The sequence below is a fragment of the Myiozetetes cayanensis genome, unplaced genomic scaffold, assembly GCF_022539395.1.
Source record: "Myiozetetes cayanensis isolate MyiCay16 unplaced genomic scaffold, myiCay2020 scf2-11, whole genome shotgun sequence".
Classification (NCBI taxonomy): Eukaryota; Metazoa; Chordata; class Aves; order Passeriformes; family Tyrannidae; genus Myiozetetes; species Myiozetetes cayanensis.
This window is the reverse complement of record NW_026087411.1, coordinates 96,372,290-96,398,150: the sequence shown is the minus strand read 5'-3', so window position 1 is coordinate 96,398,150 and position 25,861 is coordinate 96,372,290. Positions and strand designations below refer to the sequence as shown.

Here is a 25,861-nt window from a genome sequence, read left to right as displayed (position 1 = left end):
ATAATTGTTTTTTAATTACTTTAAGTGCACATTATAAGCAATTTCTCATTTTCAGTTTCTGGAGTACCTGAAATAAGAGAATATTCATTGCTATTGTTACATCAGGCAGATATCCTTTACACACTTCCAGCACACTCATTCAGTATTTGAAAATCAACATTTCTCTCATTTTAACACAATTTGTGACCTAGAATCCTCTTTTTTTCATGGCATTAAGGTAGAAAGATTGAGGATGATTAATCTCATCCTAATGAAAGGGAAACAGAGGAAGAAATAGGAAATTAGATTTGATTCACTTTATTTATTTTTTTATTTATTTAAGTTATCACATTGCTACTTAGGGTATTATAAAGGATTTTTGATTTCTGAGGTCAATAGCCCAAAACTTTTTGTATGCTTTTGTAAAAGACACACCAAACTTTCTTACATAAAATCTGTTAAAAAATTAAGCTGTGAAGCATAGAACTCTCATGCCTGAAGGCAGAGAGAGTAAAAGGAGAAACATATGACATATGAGCTCCACATTGCTAGTGACAAATACCTATTTGTGTCACAACAGGATATTGATACTGCTTTTTGTGTGCATCTGTTTACATTTTTTCAGCAAAAGCACTTTTTTTTCTGGTTATTTTTTGGGTGGGGTTTGTTTGTTTTTGTGGGGTTTTGTGTTTTTTGTTTTGTTTTGTTTGATTTGAGTTTTTTCTGAAACAACATTTAGAAACTATAGGAAAACACTGAATGTTTAGGAAATGGTGTTCTTCTGTCCAAGGAATACAACTGCTTTGAAGCAACATGCCAGCAAATAGTAAAGTGTTATTAGACGTAATGAAAGCAGCTCCCACTTCTTTGAAAAGCCATTACAATGGGCAGAGGATCACAGCTGACAACACCATGCAAACCAAATGTGCCCTTACATGGAAGGGGAGTGATGTCTGAAGGGAGCCTAATTTCATGTCAAGATGGAAATTTCAGAATCTGATCCTAGTACTTGGAAATTCATTGGCCAATGTCCAATGCCTTATGAAAATGATACACTAAGTAGGTAAAATGAAATTTGTTGACCATCCTTCTAAGTTTATTATAAAATTGGTTTTGATTTTTTACAAAGTTCAAAGATCTTTTTTTTTAAATTTTGTTTTGTTTGAAATAGGTGGGAAAAAAGTATCAATAATTAATCTTCTATAGTTTTGTGAGACAGAAACAATATCACAGTGAGCAGTTCTTATATGTTACAATAGTGTAATATGTTTTCAAATCCTGGACAGTAACTTAAAACATGCTTTTCCATGGGAGGCTTGCTCTTCATAGTAATGTATTATTTATATATGCTATTGATAATAGACTTTTAGCCCTCTGTGTATGAAAAATAAATTATTTTAAACCATAGTGTTTTCTCCTTGAATGTAATGAATTAACTGAGCATATATTAGAAAGTCTCTGAATCAGTATAGTCATTAAAATAGTTTTAACAGAAACAAAAATCATTTGTAAATCAAATTATTTCATTTATCTTGATAATAAACTGGTTATAGATTAACCATTCTTCTAATCTCAGCAATTCCATCAAAATTTTTGCATACCCATGGGAAAGTTGCCCGAGGAAAGAAATCATGTTCATTTCAGTCTCTATCTTAAAAGAACCCTGAAAGTGATAGTCTGGTGTCATTTTAGATGCCGAAAGATATCCAAGACATGTAAATTAAACTAGTTCAAAGAATTTGTTAAAGATTTCAGCCCTTTCAGACTACCAGCATGGCACTAAGTAGGGCTAAAGTAATATCAGGCACTTATATTTTGGCATCCGGATCACTCCCTTGATACAACATAAAGCTGAGAACAGGTTTTATGAAATAATTAATTTTGTCCTGAACACAGTATTGAAATATCTTTGGAAAACTGCCTGTTTGGGTTTTTTTTTCACTAGCAAACTTGTCTTTTCTTTGAGATTACAGGTTATGGTATGAGAACCCGGGTGTGTTCACGCCTGCTCAGCTAACTCAGATCAAGCAGACATCTCTTGCCAGAGTTTTGTGTGATAATGGTGACAACATAACCAGAGTACAACATGATGTCTTTAAGGTGGCTGAATTCCCACATGGATATAGTAGCTGTGAAGATATTCCTAAACTGGACCTCAGGATGTGGCAAGATTGCTGTGAAGGTTTGTATACAGGTGGATTTGGGGGTATTAATATGTGTGCAGTTTGTTAAGTGTCCATTTTATTTAAAGAATATATTTCACTGTTGTTTGGGTTTTGTTAAGACATTACAAATTCAAATCTGGAGCACAGCCCCTGTTAAAAGGGCAGTCATTCCATATTTTATATTCAGGAGACACAGTATAAAAATAGCATAGATTTGAGCACTGTGTGGTGTGGATAACTGTCTTCTTGTTTTCTTTCTTTTGCGGATAAACATTCTTGTTCATTGCCATCTTCTTCAAAAGCTAGGAGAGTGGGGTGATTTGTTTTTCTTCAAAAGTAACCTTTTATTCTTTTCCTGAAATAGCATTTACTTAGCTGAGTGAAGCATAGGACGCTGCTTTGTGGCTTGTATGTTGGCTTCTGCCTCCCATACAGATTTTGTCCATGGCCTGTCTTTAGCCAGCATCATACGAGACTTCACTGCCTCTTTAACATAGTTAAGATCGCTTTCTAAGAGAGTTTTTTCGATCATGCAGAATGATTTTCAGTAGCATCAACAACAAAATACTTCAGAGGAAAATGACCTCTCTTTATTGAGATCTCCTTGACAATGTTGTTATCATTTTCTTTTGACAGGCTGTAAAAGTATATTCAGGAATTTTGGGAGCTTAGCTGTTGAACTGTGACTATCTAGAAATTGGTGTCAAACAAATTTCTAATTGGAAAAAACTTGCTCTTGAGAAGATAATGGTACTATTAGTTTATGATAATTACTAAATTCAATAATTAGCATATATGTATATGAATCTTCTAGGTTTCAATACTAATATCTTGTAGATTTGCTGATGATATCCAGATTTATGTTCTTCATCTTTTCTACTGGTGATTCTCTTGAGTTTGCTACTGCTGAATCTGCTATTCAGTATTCTGTCAAAAGATAAGCATGAATAAAGAATCGGTGGATTGCATTTCTGAAAGAAGTCACAATCTTTCACTAGTGCCTATTTAACTCTTTTGATACGATATAATTGTCCCCAATGACAAAGAATTATTTTGTGATACAGCTCAGAATTTAAGGCAAAAGGTAAAAGCTAAACTGATGGAGAATGTCCCTGCAATCTGTTACCAATACAGTAAATACTGAGGAAGGATTCTAAGTGATGTGACTGTACCATGAGAACAAACTCAGATATCATTAAAAATAAAATAAGTAGATAGAGATTTACTATTCAGAGTTATTGCACATCTTTTCTTTTAAACTGACTACTGTATTGTCTTGTAAGGTAAACAAGCCTTTAAAAAATAAATCACTCTTGTCTCAGGTTAAAGACAATATTGCCAGGGAAGCAGGACCTTAGATGGAATAGAAAGCCCCCTTTTCCCCAGACCTAATGTAAATTGAAAGTCAATTGACACTCATGAGGGAGGAAATAGAAACAAAAATTTTTACTAAAAAAGACCAAACAAAAGTCAGAACCAAAAATAAAACAACAAACAATAACAAAGAATATCACTTTGTCCACCTCTGTGTTGTTGAGCTGGTAAACAGCTTGCTTTTAGTGCATTTTCAGGCATGTCTCAGTTTAATGAGACTGAAATGTTCACTAAGAGGACTGAGTTATGAGGAAGACCAAGCTCCTCCCTCTAAGAAATTTTAAGTCTGAAATTAAGAGGCTCTGATTGAGGAAATATGAAGAAAGAAAAGATAGCAGCCCTTTATTAAAGGATATATGTGTATAGGCAGAAAAACAAAAGAACACAAAAAAGCACAAAACAAGCACCAAAGGTTTCCTCCAAAAACAGTTCAGTACTTTTCGCCTTTTGGTGCAATTCCAACCACGATCAACAGGGGGTGCTGTTGGATCTCTGGAGGAGCAGAGCCTGCAGGTGCTCTGTGGTGGCTGGCAGGGGGCGCTGTTGGGTTCTGGTGGTCACCGTGTAGGGGCCCCAGTACATGGGACAAGCCTAAATGAAGATTCCCTTCCCACCAAGAAGGGGAAGGAGAAAAGGGGGGGTTCTTCCTATGGAATCATACTGTTGCCAGTTGGCTCTGGCTGGGATTCCCTTCGTTGATGGGTACAAGCTGCTACCAACATGGGAATGGAGGAGGGAAGGGACGGCCTCTTCCCTCAAAGGTTCCTCTGCAGACGGCACCAGCTTCTCTGATGAAGTCCAAGGCAAGTTCGAGCATTGGGCAGAACCAAACGTGAGGGAATGGAAGCAAACCAGGGCCAAAAGCAGCTAGATGACTTGGCTGAAAACAAAACGAACCCTGGAGCTCTTCTCTTCCCACACACCCTCCCTGAGTCAGGGCAGAAGTCTGCACTGTTTCCTGAGGAGAGAAAAAACCTCACCCTGCCCTCAAGTCTTCTGAAGTCCATTAACTTGGACTGTGGGGCTGCTGGCTACTTCTTTTGTGTGTGTCAATCACTCTAGGCACCTCCCTCCCCCCTCCTCGTTCAACACCTTTCTTTCACAGTGGTGCAGGGGAAAAAGTTTCCAAGCTGGGTTTTTAAAACAAGTAAACCTAAAACAAGCCACTTGTGGCAGAAGGTGGCACTGGCAGGCTTTCCTGGCAGTGGTTGCGCTCTGGGGGCTGCAGGAGCTGGTGCGCGGTTGCAGTGGATGCTCCAATTGGCTCCAGCTCTGGCAGCTGCCTTGGCTGCAGGCAGGTGTGCAAGGGGTCTGCAGGGAGAGTCAGTGCGGGTCCAGTGGGCATGGGAAACCAGCAGATCAGGACAGCAAGGCAGTGCCATGCAAGGCAGATGACTATGGCAAGTAGGAAGTGGCAGAGCCGCGCCGGACCTGCCAAAGTCGTTGATGCAGTGGTAGGTGCGGGGCGCTGGCAAACAGCTGGATCTGCAGCAGCAAGCCATCGTGGGGGCTACGGAAGCCAGGCAGAGGTTTCCTGAATCCCTGTAGGCAGCTCCTTGTCAGAATGCTGGGTAGAAGAAAAAAGAGCTGCTGTGGCGGTTGAAACACGGCAATTCCAGGCAGCAAGGAGCTGGCGGAGCATCTGCAACAGGTCCACACCAGACAGCAAGAGAGCTATGGGGAGCACAGCTCTCCCTTTTAATCCATCTTGTTCTTGTATCAGTTCGTGTGGTGGTATACTCTGGATTAAGCTATGAACTGCCCAGAGCAGTTACATTTTTATTTAAGATTTTTAAAAAGGCTTTTGGTTTGTTATAACCTCTAATTGGCATCCGGAGAAAGAGTCACACACTATTCTTTAAGAGAATTTCTTTTTAATTTAGTGAGAAAAATAAAATATTTTGGCAAAAGATTTTTCTTTTCTTCTGCCAAAAACTGCTCTTTGCGAGGGGTTTGTTTTCTTTCACCAAAACTGTTTTTTTGCTGAAATTACCTAATTTTGCCAGTTCTTTCTCAGCACCATTTCTGAGGACTAGGAAAACTTAAAATGAAAAGAGCAAGAAAAAAATTTTCCAATATTTATTGCAAGTGTTGAAACATTGGCCAGAAGCTGACATAATTTAACAAAAATAAATTTCTCTTTGCTTTCCGAGATTAATCCCATCTTCATCGCCATTTTAAAAATGTTGCGCTCCTGATAAAGCTTTAAACTGCCCAGAGCGGTTACAGTTTTATTTAAGACTTCCTAAAAGTCCTTTGGTTTGTTATAACCTCTAATTAGTGTCCAGAGAAGGTCACACACTCTTCTCTAAGAGAAATTCTTTTTAATTTAGTGAGAAAAATAAGATATTTTGGCAAAAGGTAAAATTTTAGAGGAGTAAAATACAACCAAGAAAAAAGCATTTCACTGAAACACCCAGCACAAAGACCCATTCCACAGGAAACACCCACTAAAAACAATCAATATACCAGCTTTAGTAAAACACAATTCATTGGTTTTAAGTTACCCACAAGAGAAGGAAAAGAGTAACAGAAGAAAAGAGATTAAAAGGAATAAAGAAAGAGAGAAGAAGAGAGAGAAAGGAGAGGAGGAAACAGTTACCGACAAGAGTTGATGGTTCACATGGTGTCAGCTGGAGAGGAAGAGACCACGTGGAGTCTCGTGTATTTATAGAGTTCAGTTTTCCCTCCTAGGCAGGATATCCACTCAGTGCCCTCCAGGCCAGAGTGAGTTGTGCTGTAGCCAGTCAGAGGCTCCAGAGGGTGTGGTGTGGGCGGGCTACCACGCAGGTCTGCCTTGACTGACAGCCCAGCTACACAGCCTTAAGCTCCTCCGTGTGCTCTGCACGGGCAGCAGGCCTTGTGTTCCAGCTCTGCCCTGTGCTCTCAGCACAGGCCTTACGTGCCCGCCTTCCAGCTCTGCATGGACCTGCAGGGCCAGGCCCAGCCCTTCCCCGCATGCACACACACACTCACAGTGTGTTGGTTCAGACCTATATCAATAATTCAGTGACATTTGGATCTGGGATCTCACACGCGGGATCTGATCTCCTTTGCCACCCCTCGTCCCACAGTGGCACACACCTTAAAGCAGTGGCCCCCTCCCCCAGAGGAGATGGGGAAAAATGTGCTGGATGCTCTGGGCTTTTAGTTCATTGTCGGCAATAACCCTCACTTGGTGGCAATGGGAAAATTCAAGCAGGGACTTTAAATGTGTAACAACTCTCTTAAGTAAATTCTTCCTTGGAAGACTCAGTTCAAAATATGAGTCATCTGTGTGAGACTAGCAGAAATAAATACTTTAGATTTCAGTTAAATCTTGTACAATATCCCCCAAATATAATTTCTTTCAGGCCTTACTCTAATTTTTATAGCTTTTTTTTTTTTGAAGACTTTTCAGATTTTTTTTAAACAATTTGCCATTCCCAAATTAATAACAACTTATAAAAATCTAGATATAATTGACACCTTGCAATTTTAATATAAAGTCTTCCAGAATTTCCTAAAAAAATCCCTGACACATACCAGAATTGAGAGAAAATCAATTATCACTCTTCAAGTGCTTTACCGTAAATGAAGAATATTCTGCCAGTTCAGGATAAGTTCACTTTGGCATGGCTCATGAAGCTTGACAGACAGTTTCAAAAATACAATTTTTTATCAATTTGGAAAAATAGTAAAACTGTTCTGATAAATTATGTGTTGATTCTCTAAATGTTATGTTATCACTGAGCCTTTTAGAGCAGATGTTATCTTTGGAAAGTCTTTAGAGTATTCATCCGTTCAACAACCTAGCTTGTATTTTCATTCAAGAATGTTGCTACCAGAGAGTACTATTGGATGCAGTACAGTCAGACAATTGCAAAGCCAAAGAAAGAGTAAATAATTAATGTTCTTTAAAAGATTGCCTATATTTATTCTCTACTTCTGAACTCTTGAAGCCTTGCAGAGGTTAATGAGGAAAAATCAAAGTATGCATGGCTTGAACTATTTTCTTGCGTGGATAAATGACTGTGATGTTTTCTGTGGGAATCCAGTTTAAGCAATTAATTTAAAAATTTTCTTTTCTTCCATGGTGCTAGGGACTCACCATTCCTCCGAGGTGTGTGGGGGGCACACACTCATTTTGAGTTGTTTACATTGTGGGGGTTTGTTTCTTTGAATTTAATATTGTTTGTTATTTAAAAGAAAAAAGTGAAACCATTCTCCACATTTAAAATGCTTCTAATTGTTTTGTAGTTAAAATTATCCTAAGTTAAAATTTCAAGTACAGAATACTGTTTGTTGCACTTTACGTATATTTGATTAGTGACCCATATGTTCAGCTGTTCCAGGCTGGTTTGAAACACATCTGGTTTTGTTAGCTTTACTATTTTGTTAAAGTAAAAATATCTTTGCATATGAAGAACAGAGAAACTTCTTAGTTACCAAAAGCTACCTTGTAGATTTCTTAAGTAAAGCTAGCATATATTTTTTATAAAGCAAAGCATTATTCCTCATTATAATAACAAAATTTTAGATTTCAATTAACAAATCCTACAACAGAATTACTAGTTTATGATGGCAAAAAGTAGGGGGTCCACTGAAGTACATGAGTTTTCTTCTATTTTCCTTCACTTACCACCTTTGTCTTATCGGAGATAATGAATAATTGCTGGGTTTGCTGAAGTTCTTTATTTGAGCAAAGTAGCATTCGAGCTTCAGATTTGCCAAATAAGAAACTTTAGGTGCTTTTTTTCAGGCTCCCTAGTGCAAAAAGTGTATTTCGATTTCATTTTTTAAAAGTACTCAGTGTATGCTTTCATGATTACTCAATTGTGAGTCTTTAAAAGTTTCGCACTTTTTGAGAGTGCTTTTTTTTTCTAAGTTGAAATGAAAAATTTCGTTATGCTTTTGTTTTATGTCAAAACCCATGAGGTTTCACGTAGACCCAGGAGGACAATGGAAAATAAACCCAGAGGAGGTGATTCAGATAAGATGCAAGTCATCCTTGTAAGTGTGAACGGATTTAGGAAGATGATTTTTCTTAAAAGTTTCTCAGTTAGCAAACAATATATCTCTTCTATCAGATATTGTTCTTTTTTTGGTTTAATTCAGGAATACGACCTTATATAAATTCTGATTAGACATGTTTAAATCTCACTGAATTTCATTAGAAGAGTTAAGACACATTCTTAATCTGAATGCATTTATATTTGCTCTTTTAGTAGATTAGGCCTATATTTATGAACTCCTGTATTTTAAGATCAGACCAACAATTATGCTGTCTATTGCTTCTCTACTGACCACGTTACCTGCTTATTATGCACTTTTCATTACACCCTTTCATCTTCAATGAAAATACTAAGCAACTGGGCTAAGCACTAAATTCTGTGGAATATAGTGGCATAACATTTTAAAATGTTACCAGCATACTTAGTGTGAGACTGCAAGTTCTTTTGTGACAATGGAAATTGTTCACCAAGAACTCCTCAAAATACCAAAAGGATGCAATTTCTGCCTGAAAACATTTTCTGTTTATACAGATCTTGTTTGCTTTGCTCAGTCCATATTTATTTTTGCTCTCTACATTCAAATATATCTTTTTACATTTAAATTTACATCTAAAGACGGTGTCTTCTATACCATTTTTTTTCTGAGATGTTTAAGAAATGTTTATACAAAATACATCTGTTCCAATCTGAGCAGATTACTGTTGGATTTTAGACCACCATATTACATTTTTTTGCTGCTCTTTAATTTATCATTTGTTAGAAAGTTGTATTCAACAGAAGAAATTAAGAGATGCAGGGCAATGTGAAGGGATGTGGCCTGTTTAGCTATAACAGAAACAGCTATTTTGAGTTAGGGCGTTTTCAATGTTTCTCCTCCATTTTACTGCTTCCACTGGCATGACTACAGGTGCTTAGATATATACAAATGCTTGCAGCTACAGCAACTTAATTCACTACAATAAATCTCAGAGAATTGAGCCGTTGTCAAATAGATATTTGTATGTGCTTTTGCTCACTTTTCTTTAGTCTGTCAAGTTGTTTTAGTTGGAATCTACTGTTAGACTAATTCTCTGCGGCCCAGATTTTGAGGAGTGATTCGCGAGGAATTTAAGAGTGTTCAGTAATTCTGAATGTCAGGGGTTTTATTATCCAGTTCACATTATAGGTGCATTTTCAAAACCTTGTGGAAAACAGGGTATTCATACACAGATGGAAATGCCAGTTTCCTTATGGAATGGGTTGTTAAACATTGGAATGGACTGCTGAGGGAGGTAGTGAAGTCACCATTCCCTGGAGTTGTTCAAGAAACAATTGGACATGGTACTTAGTGCCGTTGTCTAGTTGACAAGGTCAAAGGTTGGACCCAGTTGGACTCGATAATTTTGAAGTCTTTTCCAACCTAAATGATTATGTGATTCTGTGAATGGATCATCTTGACACTTGCAGTATAACAATACCTTATGTTGCTTTTAAACATTCACTTTTTCTGCAGAAAATAAATTGGAATGGATATTGCTAATTTTGGGATGTTTTAGGTAAGCTTAAAAAAAAAGGAGAATTTTAGATTTATTTTTCTTATTTATTTGTTGGAATTAAGTGGTAATGCAGACCAGCTAGCTCAGTGTTGGGGTAATGGAGCTGAATCAACTTTATTAGAAAATGGAGGGTTTTTATAGGGCTTGGGGAGGAAGGTTCAGGAATATGGGAGGAGAATAGGAGGAGCATGCTAATCCTCCAACTAGGATTGGGTATAGGAAAATACATAAACATAGGGAGCATATACATATGTATGCAGGGGTAGGATAGCAACAGGGTAAATCAGGGATTGGTTGAGCTGCTGTGGCTCCACGAACTGTCCAATGGCAGCTGACACTGGCTCTTGAGCACGATGTCCATGGCAACAACTTGCAACATGATGACAATTGAAGCTGCAGCTCGTGACAATATCACACCTAAAAATCACTTATAATACAGGCTGTTTTAACCACCATAATTATGTTCTTTACAATCATAAAAACCACCTACAACATTTATTGCTATTGATAAAGTATTCTTCATTAAAAATAAAATAAAATAAAAAAAGTGTAAGAGAGAAATTTCTTGGTTTAGGCTTTCTCAAAGCTAAAGCATCCTGTCCTGCACCTCTCAGCAGTGGCAATCCTCTTTGTTGTACCCGAAACAGAAACCAAGAACAAGAGTTATTAATTTGGCAAGACATATATGAGTCTTAAAAAACACAGAAAGTCAGGTCTGTGTACTTAAAGCTGTCACTGAACATATGGTTCTCATATTTACTGACCTAAGGTGATTAAACCTTCCCAGGATTTCAGACCTTTGTTTCTGAAAATCAACCTAGGAATACAAAAAACAATGGGCCATTGTTTTATTGTACCAAAAAATTATCTATATTATGCAAGATGACCTTGGCAGTTACTAAACAAAGGAGGATAGCAGAAACCTTTCGCATATTGCTTCCAAGAGAAACTAAAGTTTTTGTGACACTCAGGAAAACTTTAAGCAACACATTGCTTTAAGAAAAGAATTCCTCTGACCAAAACTAGTACTTTCTCCCTTCAGAGTGTGACCCTTTTTCTCACCATACTAAATATAGGAGTGTCTAAGGGTATTCTAAAATGCTTTCATGCAAAGCATCTAACTGACACATCAGTCTGTTCCCATCTGAAAGCGCTTAATTTCTGAGTGCGCAGCAAGAAGATTATGTGAGAAACAGCAGAACACATATAAAGAATGAACAATATGTTGGCAGCAAATACCATCTGGTTCTTTGGTGTTCCTGTTATAGCAGGAAGGTAATGAATTTATTAAAGAACTGTAAGGAAAGAAAAGGGAAGGAGAATTGTGGATAAGGTGTGTTCAAGAATGATCTGTAGATACTGTTTTTGAACTGAAATGCAGTTAGTACTTTTTTTTTTTTTTTTGGTCATTCAACTTTCTTTTTTCTGTCCTAAGTGATATTGAGCCATGGACAAACTTAAATTTTTCCTAACAGGGTAATTTTAATAGTCTAATTTAAATCCAGTGTAATTAAACCTAGTCCAAGATACTTATTTTTGTATAATCAGAGCAACTTAACATTTGTTTCTGAAGTTGCTCAGTTCAACAGAGGCTTGTTTATTGACTTGAAGCTTCTGCAATAATTTTTGTTAATACTTTAGGTATTCAATCCAAAATTCAGAAAAATACTTTATAAATGTTATTGACTTTCTGTCAACTAATTTGTTTTGGTGCAAATTAAGAAAAACTTATAGAAAATTGCTCCTTCCATGTTCAATTGCTTTCATGCCTCGTTTTGCTAATACTAAACTTAGCTGGGATACATCCATGGCATTCTGTATTTCAGTTTTCCTTTCTGTTTTACCAGTCTCTTCTTTTAACAGTTGATCATGCTGTTGGTTCCTGCTTCAGCTTGGCCCATTATGACTTTTAGCTTTAAAGCTTCTGTGAATAGAAATGAAAACTTCGTTTTTCTCATTATCTCCTCTCAAAAGTGCTGTTGCAGTTTTGCTATGTTTTCTTTTTATTTTTTAAATGGGACTCCTTCCAAATGCTTACTGTGTTTGGAAGGCTAAGTAAAGTGAACCAAAGGAAAGAACATACTTCATCCTGTCAAGACGTCCTCTTAGGATCTTAGGAGATTTCTGTCGTAGATTATTCTTGGGCTTGAGATTTTCACTCTGTGGTGGAAAGAGCTTTAGGGTCTGGTGATACCTTCAAATTCCTGAAATTTGGAGATGTGGCTGGTCAACCTATAAAGTGTGTCTGCAAATGTGCTCCAGGATTTAATTATAAATTCTCTTTCAGAGGCCAAAAATAACAAATAATAATGCCTGGGATAGATGAGGAAGCCAAAGGGTGGTTCTTCTGTCATTGTTTTTCTTCATATGTAACTGCCCCTTTTGAAAAGCAGAAAATAATTAAAAGCCAAGAGTGTGGAAATTTCAGAAGTGAAAAGAATAGTTAAAGTAGCACTAGATAGGTTTTTAAAAAAAGGGTTTGTTCCTTTGTTTCTCACTTAAAAGGTAGTCTGTGAATAATCAAATTCTCTGCATCCAGCTAACTTAAATGTAACAATGAGACATAGTCATCTGCCATCAACTAATTCCAGAGGGATCAGACTGAATGTGTGACTTGCTTTTACCAATTCAGAAGACACTGCAAAACCATATTAATATTATAACCACTGAAATATACTGTAGTTTATAATACGCATTTTCTTGTCTAATTTCAGACTGTAGAACTAGAGGACAGTTTAATGCATTTTCATATCACTTTCGGGGAAGACGCTCTCTTGATTACAGCTTTCAGGAGGATAAGCCTCTGAAGAAAATGAAAATGTCCAAAACAGTAAGGTGAGTTTTGTTTTGGTTTTTTTTTTAAGAAGTATAAAATCCCATTTGTTTTCAAAATGAAATCAAACTGAATCATTTCTTTCTAAGTGCATACCACTTTTTTCCAGTGCCTGCTTTTTCAAGTTTATGATTGATGTATTTCATTCTGACACTTCTGCATCTCTGCTAACAATAAACCACTTTTTTTCAAGCTCAAATTTGTGTAAAACTCTTTGTTGGTGACATAGCATAGTTTTTTTATTCTTCCTGCACTTTTCCTACTGTTCGGCAGTAACCAAACTAAATTATTTCATTTCCTCTTTGGAGCTCCTTGTTCCTCCTGTAGAAATGGAGAAAACCAAGTCTTGATTATACTGGCATAAAAATTTGTGATTAATGGTAAGGATGGCTTCTGATACCAAAATATTCAGAGCAGGAAAGGAGAACAGTAGTGTACAGATGATATTGTTTATAACTCCCTAATCCTCAAAATACTGTAGCAGGGAAGTAAATCACAGTGTTGGTCAGAAATTGTCAGCTGCACAGGGTCCTTGCCCTTTCTAGTTATCAAAACTTACCTATGAGTTAGTGACATGAAATGAGTTCTGCTCAGACCAAGCATTTCTTGTGAAGATCCTTCATGATGAGCTCTTTTGAATTAGCTTTCCTTTTAGCATACATTCTTTTAGCAAATAAAATTATGTACTTGACTGATGATGATAACAACCAGGCAAAGTCTACCTACTCTGGCGAGGAAAGCATCTAGACAGATGCATAGACAGGTACATGTATTTCAGCAATTTCAAATACTCATGTGGGTGTTCTAGCACTTGAAGAAACACTACCATTATATTTCACTTAATTGATAGGAATCTGTCCTGAAGTAACAGAGACTTTACGTGTTTAAGATTTTAGACAAGAGAAGACAACAGCAAAGTATAAACTGGCTTATAGATAATATGAAAAGAACAGTTCCTTTGAAGTAATTGTTAAAGAAGGATGCTTTGTCTGTCTTTTCAAGTGAACTGGTAGAAGTTTTCAAATTTACAGAATAGCAATTCACTTTTTAAGGATGCTAGTTCCATAGTTCTAAAATTGTAAAAGGGTTAAATTAAATAAAAATGAAAGCCAGAAAAAATAAACACTTGTGTCTGAGTAGCAGCTTGTTCTGCTAGCTTGCTGTTTGACTGTGTTTCAGAAATCTACAATAGTCCCATTACTAATTAGGAATACAAAATAGGAAATTTACAATACTCTATTTGTAGCATAAGTAAAACTAAAGCAACCTGCCTTTAATGTTTGCATCAGTTCTCTTGCTCAGTGTGTTTAAATTGCATGTGTGGTGAGAAGGTTCTTTTTCTCCTTTCTTTTTCTCCTTCTCCTTTTCAATAACTTGAGCAGGTGGGGAAGATTAAACATTTTGTTATACAGCTGCAGCTGGTTTACTTGAATTTTGGCATGTTATGTTGTTGAGAGTTCTTTTTCTTTAATTTAGATGAAAAACTATGGGAAACTAAGTAGCTTGAACCCCTGCCAGTAAGTGCTGTTTTAATTTATGCAGAAAGATTATAAATCATGAGCCCTGTTACATGGGAATTTCTTTCCCTGTTCATTCTTTGGGGTATCCCTTAGCACCAGAAATGACATGTTAACAAAATAGGAATGCTTGTATGGATTCAAGAATCTTAATGTAATAAGTGACTTAAAAATTAGTGATATCCTTGGTTTTGAATGCATGTTTTGTTAAGTGGTGCTAGATAATACATTATTATTTATGGACAGTTGCTTTGATTGCTCCTCATCAACAGATTGAATTGATTAACACAATTTAGGATTGTACATCTGTTAAGAGATACCACCTGTAAAGTGCTACAGACAAAAGACTTTATATTTTTTGTTAGTACAAATTGTTAGTACAAATGTTAGTTAAAATGGGACACAGGATTATGTTCATATCTAGAAGTATTTCTCATTTTTTTGTGAAAACCAACTTTTTCCTTTTCAAAGTCATATGTCTTTAAAAACACATTTTCCTAATGAACATATAGAGGAAGAAACTGTGGTTCAGAATGTGAAATGTGAATTTCATATTTGAAAGGAACACTTTTTAAGACTTTCCCTTTGTCTACTTTTGTATTGGAGGCTCAGGAGTGAATTTAAGGTGATGCTCTACAGTGTCACTGATGACAACTTTGTGTGCACCCCTGTATGAAATACATAATTTTTCTAAGTAGAAGAAATTCCCTATTGCTGATGATATTATCAATAATCCAGAGCTCACCTGTCCTGAGTCTGTCTTCAGCACCTTTGGGTCTTGCATGCTGTTGTGGTTCATACTGTTCCTACATTTGTTGGTTGCTCTTATTTTACATTTTTGCTAGGTGTTCCAAAATATCTAGCCAAATAAAAATGAGTTAGATGAATATCCTGACTTGGCATTCATTTGTTGCAGCTCTGTGAAACAGAATAAATTTTTTCGTAATGCCACATCAGCATCTAATGAAAATAGAAATGTACCTGCGGTTAATGACTTCAAAGAATTTGTTTTGGAAATGCAAAAAACTATTTCAAGCCTCAGAAATCAGGTAAGATGCTATAATGAACTGTGTCTAATTGTAGATTTAATTCATAATGTTTTCCTAACATCACTCATATTATATTTTCAATATTTAGACATCCCTTGCAGCCAAAATCCACCACATAGTATCTCAAACAGAAAACAACACAGAACATGGTGTGTTATTATTCTTTATTTCTATGTTCTTTTGAAATCATACTGAAGTATTCTACAACTAAACCCTCTTGACTTTTGAACCTGAAGCCTTGTGTAGCCATTGTGTACTAAACATGGAATTACTTTCTCTAAAAATTTATGTGTAGCACCAATAAAATCTTTTTTCCTATTTAAAATGTATAGAATCTCTGTAAAGCTATGATTAAAATGTAGCCTTCATAAAAAGTAATATGCCAGACTACAGCTGTAAATATTGTTAAGATCTAGATCACTTAAAGAAGACTTTTACAATATTTGCAAGCAAACTCTTTATTAAGCCATAGTGGAATTCCGTTTTTGAAATGTTTAACATACAGGAGATAGTAAAAAATCAAAGCAAACATTTTTAATTAAGGTAGGTATTTTTTTTTTTAAATTCACCTCCTTTTCAAAACATTTTTGACAGTTTAAATTTTATATATATAACACAGGTAGTTTTGTTCTCTTTGTATGCTCTAGCTGAATATTTCAATGGTAGGAAAGATATCTTTTCTGTTACCTTTCTTTTGAAAGACTGACTAAGTCTTTCAAAAAACTAAGTAGTGAGAAGAAAAACCCAGACAAGTATTTAACATGGATTATGTAGTATAAGAGAAAAGACAGAACACCCTTGCAGAAATAAAGCCTTTATTTGATTATTAACCTTTTTTTTAATGTTTTCAGATAAAAAAACTTGAATCACGCCTCAGTAATTCTGATTGCACTGATGAAGAGGGTAAATCATATTCCAGCAATGAAACCTGGAAAAGGGACCCTTGTACTGTGTGTGAATGCAAAGTAAGTATTTGAAAATTCATTTAGAGATAGAAATTATGTTAATTTCTACTTCTAAAATAACAGTCCCAGTTTTGTGCCTGCTAATTTCTGGGTAATATTTGCTAACTGTTTTTTATGGATCTTCAGATATTTTGTGCAGAAAATTATATTTTCAGATATCCCTGCCCTTGACACTGTTAATCTATATTCCTTATATTTCCTTTATCTATCTATCAGCCTTTATCTATCTTTATTATGTTTCCATTTTCATTAATATAAAGTTATATGGGTAAAATGAACTACAAAGTGAGACATTTCCTGAAAAAGTCTACTAAAATGCATAAAAATCAGTAAAAGCTCATCTGACTTAGTGCTAGATTTTAATTTTCTTTTATCCTAGTAAAATTTTTAGAAAGGTAATTAAAGAAATATGTTAGTGCTTCATACCCCAGTAGCACCTTAATATTAGATAAAAGGGTATATACTGCTTCATTAAAGAGATGTGGTAGTACAGAGAGCACCTTAGACTTGTCAATAGAAGTTTATGCTGAAACAAACTACGTGGAGTTAATCATAATAGTCAGGATCTTAAAAGAGAATGAATAATATGAAAAATGTATTTCTTGTTTGGAACATGTAGCTAAGAGTGATTTGGTTTTGTTATTTTTTTCCTGACACAGGTTGGTCAGATTACCTGTTTTGTAGAATCATGCCCACTGGCTGACTGTGAAGCACCTGTGAAGGTGAAAGGAGATTGCTGTCCAGTCTGCTTACAACAAAACATTAATAAAAAGAAGCCATAAATCTGCTTTTTAAGAATTTAGGGTGCATATTCCTCAATTCATATCATTGCCTGCTGATGGCAAAACCAGGTAACTACAGTCTTAACAACGGCAAGAAATCAAGATTTACAATATTCTAATGGTGCTGTAACAGTATAACTTATCGTATCATTTTATTTTCTGCCCATGAAGGTAAATCACAATGCAAAAAATAATGAAAGGGAAATTAGCAAACAGGTCAAAGTTAATTGTGTGTTATACTTCTCAGGTTGGACAAACTCAAACTGGTGCTACTTTAAAAGAACACTGTCAGGTAGTTTTAGGTACCCAAAATGACTGGGCTTAGGACTTACTCTAAAATGAACTCTAAAATGTTTCCTATCTTTAATTAGTAACATTGAAAGTTTACTCTCCCTTTTTAGTACCAGTGTGACTTGATATTTAGCTCTTTGTTGTTATTTAGTAAGACCCAGAGAAAAGGAAAACATGAGGTCACTGTGCCTGAAGCAATGTTGGGCCAGTTCCTGCAAACATCAGTGCATGGAAATTCACACTATCATTTCTGCACCTGGACCAGCAAGGAAAAAATTAAACTGCATGACATCTTTCAAATCCTTTCCTTAATTCAAGGAGCAAAATTAATCAAAACTTTTAGGGAAAAAAAGCTCTAGAAATAGTAAGGAAATACAAGTAAATGTAATTGGAAGATACAGAAAGCAGCTGAATGTATATTGTACATGTAATTGACTGTTTTCTTCATTCCAGGGAAACATACATGACAGAGTAGCATTTGATCTTAAAAATGAATATAATCCTTTTTTGTCAAAACATATGTAATTGCTTGGCAAAATTTTTTTTGTTTGTTTCATTTATTTTAAATCACTGTAACATAACCATCCAGTCCAGCATACTTCTTTTGATCTCAGATCAGCTCACATAATTGTATGGCCCTGTTTTGAAAATGTGAAAAGATGTCACAAGCCATTTTCTATACAAAGATTTCTACTGATTCATTGTGCATATTATCAATAGACATATGTTCCTGATCATATTGTGGCACTGTTTGTTGAAAAAAATGAAAAATCAAAATCAAGGAGCATGATAAATTGTGGATTGACTACTTTTTCTGACAAGGTCTTTGATTATTATTTTTTTTTTCAAGTTTCATCTAATGCATATATATTTTTACCTCAATATTTTTATCTTTCATGTTAAAAATGGTCTACCAATGGACTTTATTTCCCATTTAGTAAATGTTTAATGTTATAGAGTATATGTCTACACTAGCATTTCAAAGTTGTGTACTTTTTAGAAGGCAAACTTCATATTTCTGACCAGGAATTATATTGAGTGAAGGACAACTATCATACCTCATTTTACAGCTCTTTTCTGTGTTTATTCAGAATTGATTCTTTCCCTGAATACTTAATATGTTAGAGTTTGTGGCTCTGTCATTTAGTCCTAAGTCAGGACTAGCTAGAACCAGAGCTGCTCTTTAGTCACTGACTTCTGAGTTTAGTGTTAAAATGTAGGGGACAGAGATTTGGGTATCGAAGAAATCTGCACAAAGTTAAACATTTGTATGTTAAACATTTCAGATTATGCAAGCAGACTGAATAGTTAATTATTACATGGTAGAACATGTCTAATAACTAACGTAGGATGGCAATATGAAATCCACTATCATATTTTGGCACATAATTTCTCTGATTACTAACGTTAATAATTTCTAATTGGATAAACTGTTACCATGACACACATTCAAAGTCTGGTGTATCTTTAAAGCTTACTACAGAAACTTGTTTCATGCTATGGTAGAAGTAATATGTACATGTGAGTGCTGTGTTAAAGGTGTGTGGTACACATGGAACTACAATTTATATTTTTAAGAATATTTTAATTGATTTTATATACAATGTTTTGATTTATGTAATTTTCTATGTTAATACATATAGAAATTGTGTGTGGCGAGCATGTTTGAGTATCATATGATTCCTAGAGGTTGTCGTTCCCATATTTCTTTGATACTCTGGTATTTTGTTGACTTGTTGAGAGTCCAAACCACGTCTCGCCCTGTAATTCCAACTCAGATGGAATTCCCATTGACTATGGCAGAAATTCCTCAAAGAGAAAGGATTGCAGAGCTAACCCAAATATAATTTAGCTGTCTAAACAGTTAAGTAAGGCAGTAATACATCCAACTGGTTACTACTTGCATTCTTTTATTCCAACTTTATACTAAATAAACTTTCTCAATATTTCTGCTAATAGGAGAAGACAGTTTCCATTTATACATTTTAAAATAGTACCTTATATCTGATTGTTTCTTTTCTCCAGCCTCCAGAGTAAAGTAGGAGGTTATCTTCGTTGTTCACTGTTTATTCATATGGTATATAAAATGGGCTTAGGAGCCTGGATATGCTTAAACAAGTGTAACAAGTGTAATATTGAGTTATTTTCTGCCATCCATGTGTTTATAAACCAGGAAAAACAGGTCTTTATCCACAGTTTAAAATGTTATCAGTCATGGATTGTACTAGTTCTGTTTTATTGCAGTGTCTGTAGAATCAGCATTAATTTTAACATTTCTGAAACAGTGGCCAATGGTTAGCTGACCATTTCCTCAGTATCCACTGTGAGAATATTGCTGTACTATGTTGCAAATTTTACATATTTATTTTCCTTTTTTTAATGTTACCTAAAACAAAGTCAGTGTTGTTGTTATTTTAACCAGTAAATTTACCAAAGAACTGTTTGCACTGTATAATGAATGCTTTTCAGTTAAAATAAAATGGGCCACATTTCCAAGTAAATGTCAAGTGATTTCTTCTCGTACATGTATTGTTTAGTTTATTTTCTGAAGGTTCCAGTGTATAGGCTTTTATCAAAGTTTCACGTTACTTCTCTTAAGCAGGCTTGTCATGATCCAGAATCTGTTTCTGAAAAATAAGCAGTGTGCTAATGAGTCATGTAGATTCAGTAGCTTTTGTAATATTAGGAATATTAGAATTAAAGCATCTATTCACTGTGTTCTTCTAGGTGATGGGAAAAAGATACCATAGGCTTAGAAAGGTTATTTAAAAATATTCTTATTTCTTAGCAAAAATGTATACTCTTAGTGCTGAACATTTTTTCCTATTTTTTATGGGAATGTCATAATAATTACATACAAATATATACATACTTCACCCTGTTCTTACACATTTTCTTCACTTCCTCATGTCTTGAAATAGCTCCAGTCATGACTTGCCCTCCCAAGCACTTGATTCGACATTTATTCTTTATTCACATCATTTCACAAATGGATATTCATATTCATGCAATCTCAGTTCAAAATGAACTTTGCAAGAGAGATCTTATTTACCTCATCTTGTTTCTCCATCTCAGGCTATAAATTACTGCTGGGCACATAATGAGTTACTTTCATCTTTTGGTAAGGTGTTAGGATCTCTAGGACACTGGGTCAATTCCTTTGTCATATCCACATGGAATTCATCTTTTTCTTCATAACTTCATTCAGTAAAGAATTCTGTGACACAAAATCATTGAAATTAGAATCATAGAATCAGCCAGGTTGGAAAGGACCTCTGAGATCATCAAGTCCAACCCTTAATTAATATAATTCTAAATTGCCTTTTACAGTGAAATGGGAGAAGTTAAAGATGGACTTCAAGAGACAAAGTAAAGAATGATTTTCAGGTTGCAATTAACTATGCTTCACTATAGTTTGAGTATTACATAAGGCAAATCTAGAAAACCAGAACTGCAGTAGGTTCATTTGTGTATTTTCTAGCAAGCTGATGAATATACTGTTGCTCATTGAAAATGTTGATGAGAAGTACTCAGTCACTATCCATTAAAAATTTTTTTTTAATCCAAATTCAGACAAAATTAGTTTGGCAAAGTACTGCTATACATTTTTCTAGTAACTTAGACTGGTAATGCATGCTTATTTTAACAGACAGTTCCTAAATTCCTAAGCCTAATATAATTAATACTTAAGTATTTACATTTCAGCAACTTTTTTTTTTTTTCCACGAGACTAAAACAGGCAGAGACTTGAAGAGAATGTTTTCTTTCAGTAAATAATTTTGTGTTAGTCCAAACAAGATAACAGCCAGGGTCAATTGCTAAGAGGTTCACTAATAGTTATAAGAAAAACAAGCCATGAAGTGTAGACATTTAGAAAAAAACCTCTTGGACTGATACTGATATATATTGAGGAAGACTCAGTTATATTTGAAATAAATCAAGTAATTTGACTTTATTCCTTTTGGTTGACTACAGCTAAGAATCATTTAGCCACACTACGATTAAAGTTGTCTTTATAGGGAATGACCTCCCATAGTTAGTAACTTTGTCCTGTAAAATAATATTTTGCTGCCATAGCATATGTCATTATATGATATAAAAGATTTTTCCTTATATTTTCTTTTCAGTCCCTTACTAGTTTCACACTTTTTGCCTATAAGAGATACCAAATCAGTAATTTTTGCAGTAAGATTTTTAGATATGTTGGAACTGTTCCATGGCTTTAGTTTGAAAAATAGAATAAGGTATCAAAAGCTGGTATGTTTGACTAATTTTCTCAAAACACCTGCATTATTCCATTTTTGTATTGTTAAAATAGATTAAATTAAGCATATACAGGGTAATACAATTATAAAATTACTAGTAGAAAGAAACTGCTTACTGTCCTCTTATGGTCTCTCATCTACAAGTGGGGGCTTCAGTGAACTGTATTTCAGAATTCGAAAATTTTTGTTATATATAAGAAAAAATGAGACCAGATATACCAAAAAAGCTTGTTAAGTAGAATATGTCAACAAAAATACCAATATGAGCATATGCACACATCTTGTTCCTGCTGAAAGTTTCTCAGACTCACAGTGGAATGAAACATTATTCATATTAAAACTAATGTGAACCACATAATTGCTAAATATTAAATAAATTGCTAGATACTAATACTGCCCTGACAAGTTTTTACATTATGATGTACCAAAAAGGAAGATTATAATGAATCATGAAAAGGAAGTGCTGTCTTTTAACAGCATATTTTAAAGCAGACTTCCTAACAATATCAGGCTGTTGTTTTGCAATTGTCCTGGCAGCTTAGTTCCCTTTCTTTCATTTTTCACACTTAGCCTGATGTGACATGGCAGGGAAACCTCTGTACCTCCAACATACTTCCCCTATTCTTTTGTGCCTGATGTATTTGTTGTCCAGCTGGCAGTGTTATGAATGGTCCTTTCACTGTGCTTCAGCATTCCAGCCTAGTAACAGACAGAGCAGATATGTCTAAATTACAAGAAGATCTGGCCAGCTGTATTAATTTGAAAAGCTATGAATTTAATATCTCTGTTTAGATTTGGAAAGGTAACAGAACAGCAATTCCTGCAATAAAGGAACCTGACTGTTGCATTCGCTAAAGATGGTTGTGTCTATTTGGTGCCTCCCCCAGTGACACAAGTTTACATTCCCATAAGTCACATGCTTTGAGAACATTACTGAATTGCCAAAACAAATATCATTACCTACTTATATCTTTATGAGATGCTGTCAGTTGTCAACCTGGCTCGCAGCCATTGCAAGGATTGGAACAGTGAAGTGCTTCATGTCTCTTTTCATAGAGATTAGCATGCAAAAAGGTACCCAGAGGGGAAAAAAAAAGTAATCAGGAATTGTCCTGAGAAAGGAAAATAAACTATTGCTTTGTTTTGGTGGGGAGAAAAAGGGAAAGATTTCATCACGGACTCTGAATTTTTTCAGGTAGATGCAATAATTCATTAGGAATGTAGGAACAGGTTAAATATACCAAAGCAACACATATACTGTACTGCAACAGAGAGTCCCCAGGCACTGAGAAGCAATTTTAGCAGTTATTGAACCATCTACTAGAGTGGTAGTAAGGCAGGCTTTTAGTTCTCTACCTCCATTCTGAGGCATTGCCTCTCTTTCTATGAAGATCACCTTTTCTTTTTTCATTCTCCATGCTTTCATAGCTAAGGTACTTAAACATGAAGTCAAGACTGTAGGCCAAGATGTTTACTGGGGCAAGTCAACATCCTGAGCCCTGGGAATGGCAGGTCCTGGCTGGTGAATGAGGACAAGAGAGGCCCAAATGGGATCCTTCAGAGGAGGGTTCAGAGTCAGCCAGTTAGAAACATTGCCCAAAGGGGCATACTGGGGTTCCTGTTTTTTTCCTGTGCTTGGGTGACAGACTTGGCACTGCCAGCTCTGGATTTCAATAACACAGGTTTCGCACTTCCAAGGAACTCTGCTAGGAGACACCAAGCTGAGGGCTTGCTCTTTCCTAAGTCACTCTTCCTGTGGAAAGCCATCCTCTTGCTACACCTGAGAGGCAAGTGTGACAGCTTTCATATACAGAGAGCTATGCCAGTTGTTGAAGCAATGCTCAAGCTGTTTTAATAAAATATTTTCTCTTTGTCTGGGTGAAACTGAGTTATTTTACAACCACTTTTGTTTGAAAACTCAAATGCTGTCATGAAAAAGGAATTTTTTTTGAAATTTTTTTTAAATTTGGTTTTTTAGCAAGAGCCTTCTTGAATGCAGTACAGCAGGCTGGAGACATTGTAGGAGTGGAATAAATGCTTTCTTGCAGCTGAACTGGCTTGGCATGATTGCATACAGCCTTACATGTTGCCAGGCTATTCTCTTATATTGAGAGTATTTAAAGATTGTTGTGGGATTATTTGGATTTTCTTTTATATCAACAATCAATTCAGGCAATAACAAACAATAGATGCCTTATAGTCAGAAAAGGACAGCTTGTTTCTGCTGCAGGCAAATGTTAATGTGGATTTTAAACCTTCAGCTTATGTTCTTTTTTTTTTTTTTTTTTCTGTAGTGGATTGCTATTGTTATCCCAAACCTTACCTGACAAGCAGCTAAAATTTTCTATTTGATCTGCAGATATATTTAGAAGACATCACCTTACCTTTTTGAATTCAAGCATTTTGCACATTGGGAATGTGCAAATTGCTTTAGATTAATAGACTTTTAAAATCCCCAGAGAAGTCACTGTAGCCTTGTCTAGTAAGCTCAATTCATCCATTGTTTCTTATATTAAAACACATCTTGTGTTTGAATAACATCTTTAAAAGACATGCAGTCTTGATAGAAAACATTAAAATGTTACTTCTACACCACCATAATGTAAACTGTAGTAGCGAGTTACTTACTCTCACAAAAAGTTTCAGCCTGCAATAGTTTGTGTGTATGTGCACGTATTCAGGTACTGAACTGCTCATCCTAACCCTTAGTTTCTCTCTTAAACTAGATTCAGACTTCTTTTTTTTTTTCTACATGGTTTAGATGGGTGCACATTTAGAGTTTTAAGATGACTTTTGTTCACTAAATCACACCAAGAATTCACATTCAGACAAATCTTAAAGCTGCTTTTAGCTATTTTAATGGCTCAAGTTTTGTTAGGAGTCACATCCTTTATTCTCCCAAGAATAATTTTACTGTGTTACACTAATGAGATAAACTCAGTCTAGAAAGGAAGCCAGATTTATGAGTAATTATTTTAATTTTTATTAGAGAAAGTAATTTATTTAAGGTTTTAAATTATTTAATCTGGTATAGATGTTCTAATGCAGCTACAGGTGAATCTTTCTCTTAGATTCCTTGTAGCAAAAATTAGCCAGGTATGGCTGACCACATTTGAGGGAATAAGAAAGTAAAGGAAAAATAAATGAAGGCTGAGCTGCTGTTTCCCTTCTGTGATGAGAAGATGTTCACAAATGAAAAAAAGCTGGCAACTGTCTGGCTGTTTTTCCTCCACATCTGCTGCTGTTTCCCTCACTCTCGATCCACTATTTAAGTGTGAGAGCTTTGAGAAAAGCTTTGATAGGAAAGTCTGCATTTACACTGTAGTAACATCCTGTGTCATCTGTGTGTTCCTAGTGATAATCTTGTCTTTCCTTTCCCTTTCAGCCTGTCTGTATTGCAGCCTGTAGTTCTGTCTTTAATTTAAATTAAATTACAACAAGAATAACCCACGCTTATGAAGGAGCAGAAAAATATGGCTGGGGGAAATGTTTATATTAGAAGTTTAAAGAGTTTGGGCTACATTAAGCTATAGCTGTGGTCAGGAATTTTACATATTTTAGTGTTGGATTTGCACCACTGGAAAATAAAATGCCTTGTTGGCCTGTGGAACAGCTGTGGTTAGCAGATGTGAAGACTTCCTAGTGCCCATGAAATCCACCACTACTCTGGAAAATTATTCAGCCACAGATGAAGACCTGAGTTCAATCAAGCCTTGGTGTCTCTGTAGAGACTAACACTGCAAGTAAGTACTAGTCTTGGTGGGTTTTGTGATATTACTTGTTTACAAACTGGTAGAAAGGAGTTTCTCTCTGTTCTGTACAGAATTACTGATAATCTGGTATTGCTTCTCCATTAGAAACACTGCAGATCATCTTACCTGTTTTCTAGAAGCATTCAGATTAGCAGTAGTATTCAATTACAGCTACTGTAAAATCCATAATTATTGTTTGGACTATTACAATATTTATGCATAGAAAAATTGCTTGCTTGGTATTTTTTTTAATTAATTACTACTTTAAATAGTAAAATAGATAGAAAAGAAAATGCAAATGCCACAACAATCACACATTTATTTTGTAAACGAAATCTTGAGTGTTTTACTGCTTATTAC

General features: G+C 35.3%; 1 protein-coding gene across 2 annotated transcripts in view; it reads left to right on the top strand.

The window, feature by feature from the left end:
* PXDN (peroxidasin) overlaps positions 1-19,985 on the top strand; it is an 88,706-nt gene extending 68,721 nt beyond the window's left edge. For both annotated transcript variants that reach the window (XM_050316112.1, XM_050316113.1), the window contains 5 exons: positions 1,953-2,161; positions 12,762-12,882; positions 15,314-15,446; positions 16,298-16,411; positions 17,071-19,985. In XM_050316112.1, coding sequence (XP_050172069.1) covers positions 1,953-2,161; positions 12,762-12,882; positions 15,314-15,446; positions 16,298-16,411; positions 17,071-17,193 — 700 coding nt within the window. In that variant the 3' untranslated portion in view covers positions 17,194-19,985. The remainder of the gene's footprint in view (positions 1-1,952; positions 2,162-12,761; positions 12,883-15,313; positions 15,447-16,297; positions 16,412-17,070) is intronic.
* Positions 19,986-25,861: the final 5,876 nt, after the last annotated feature.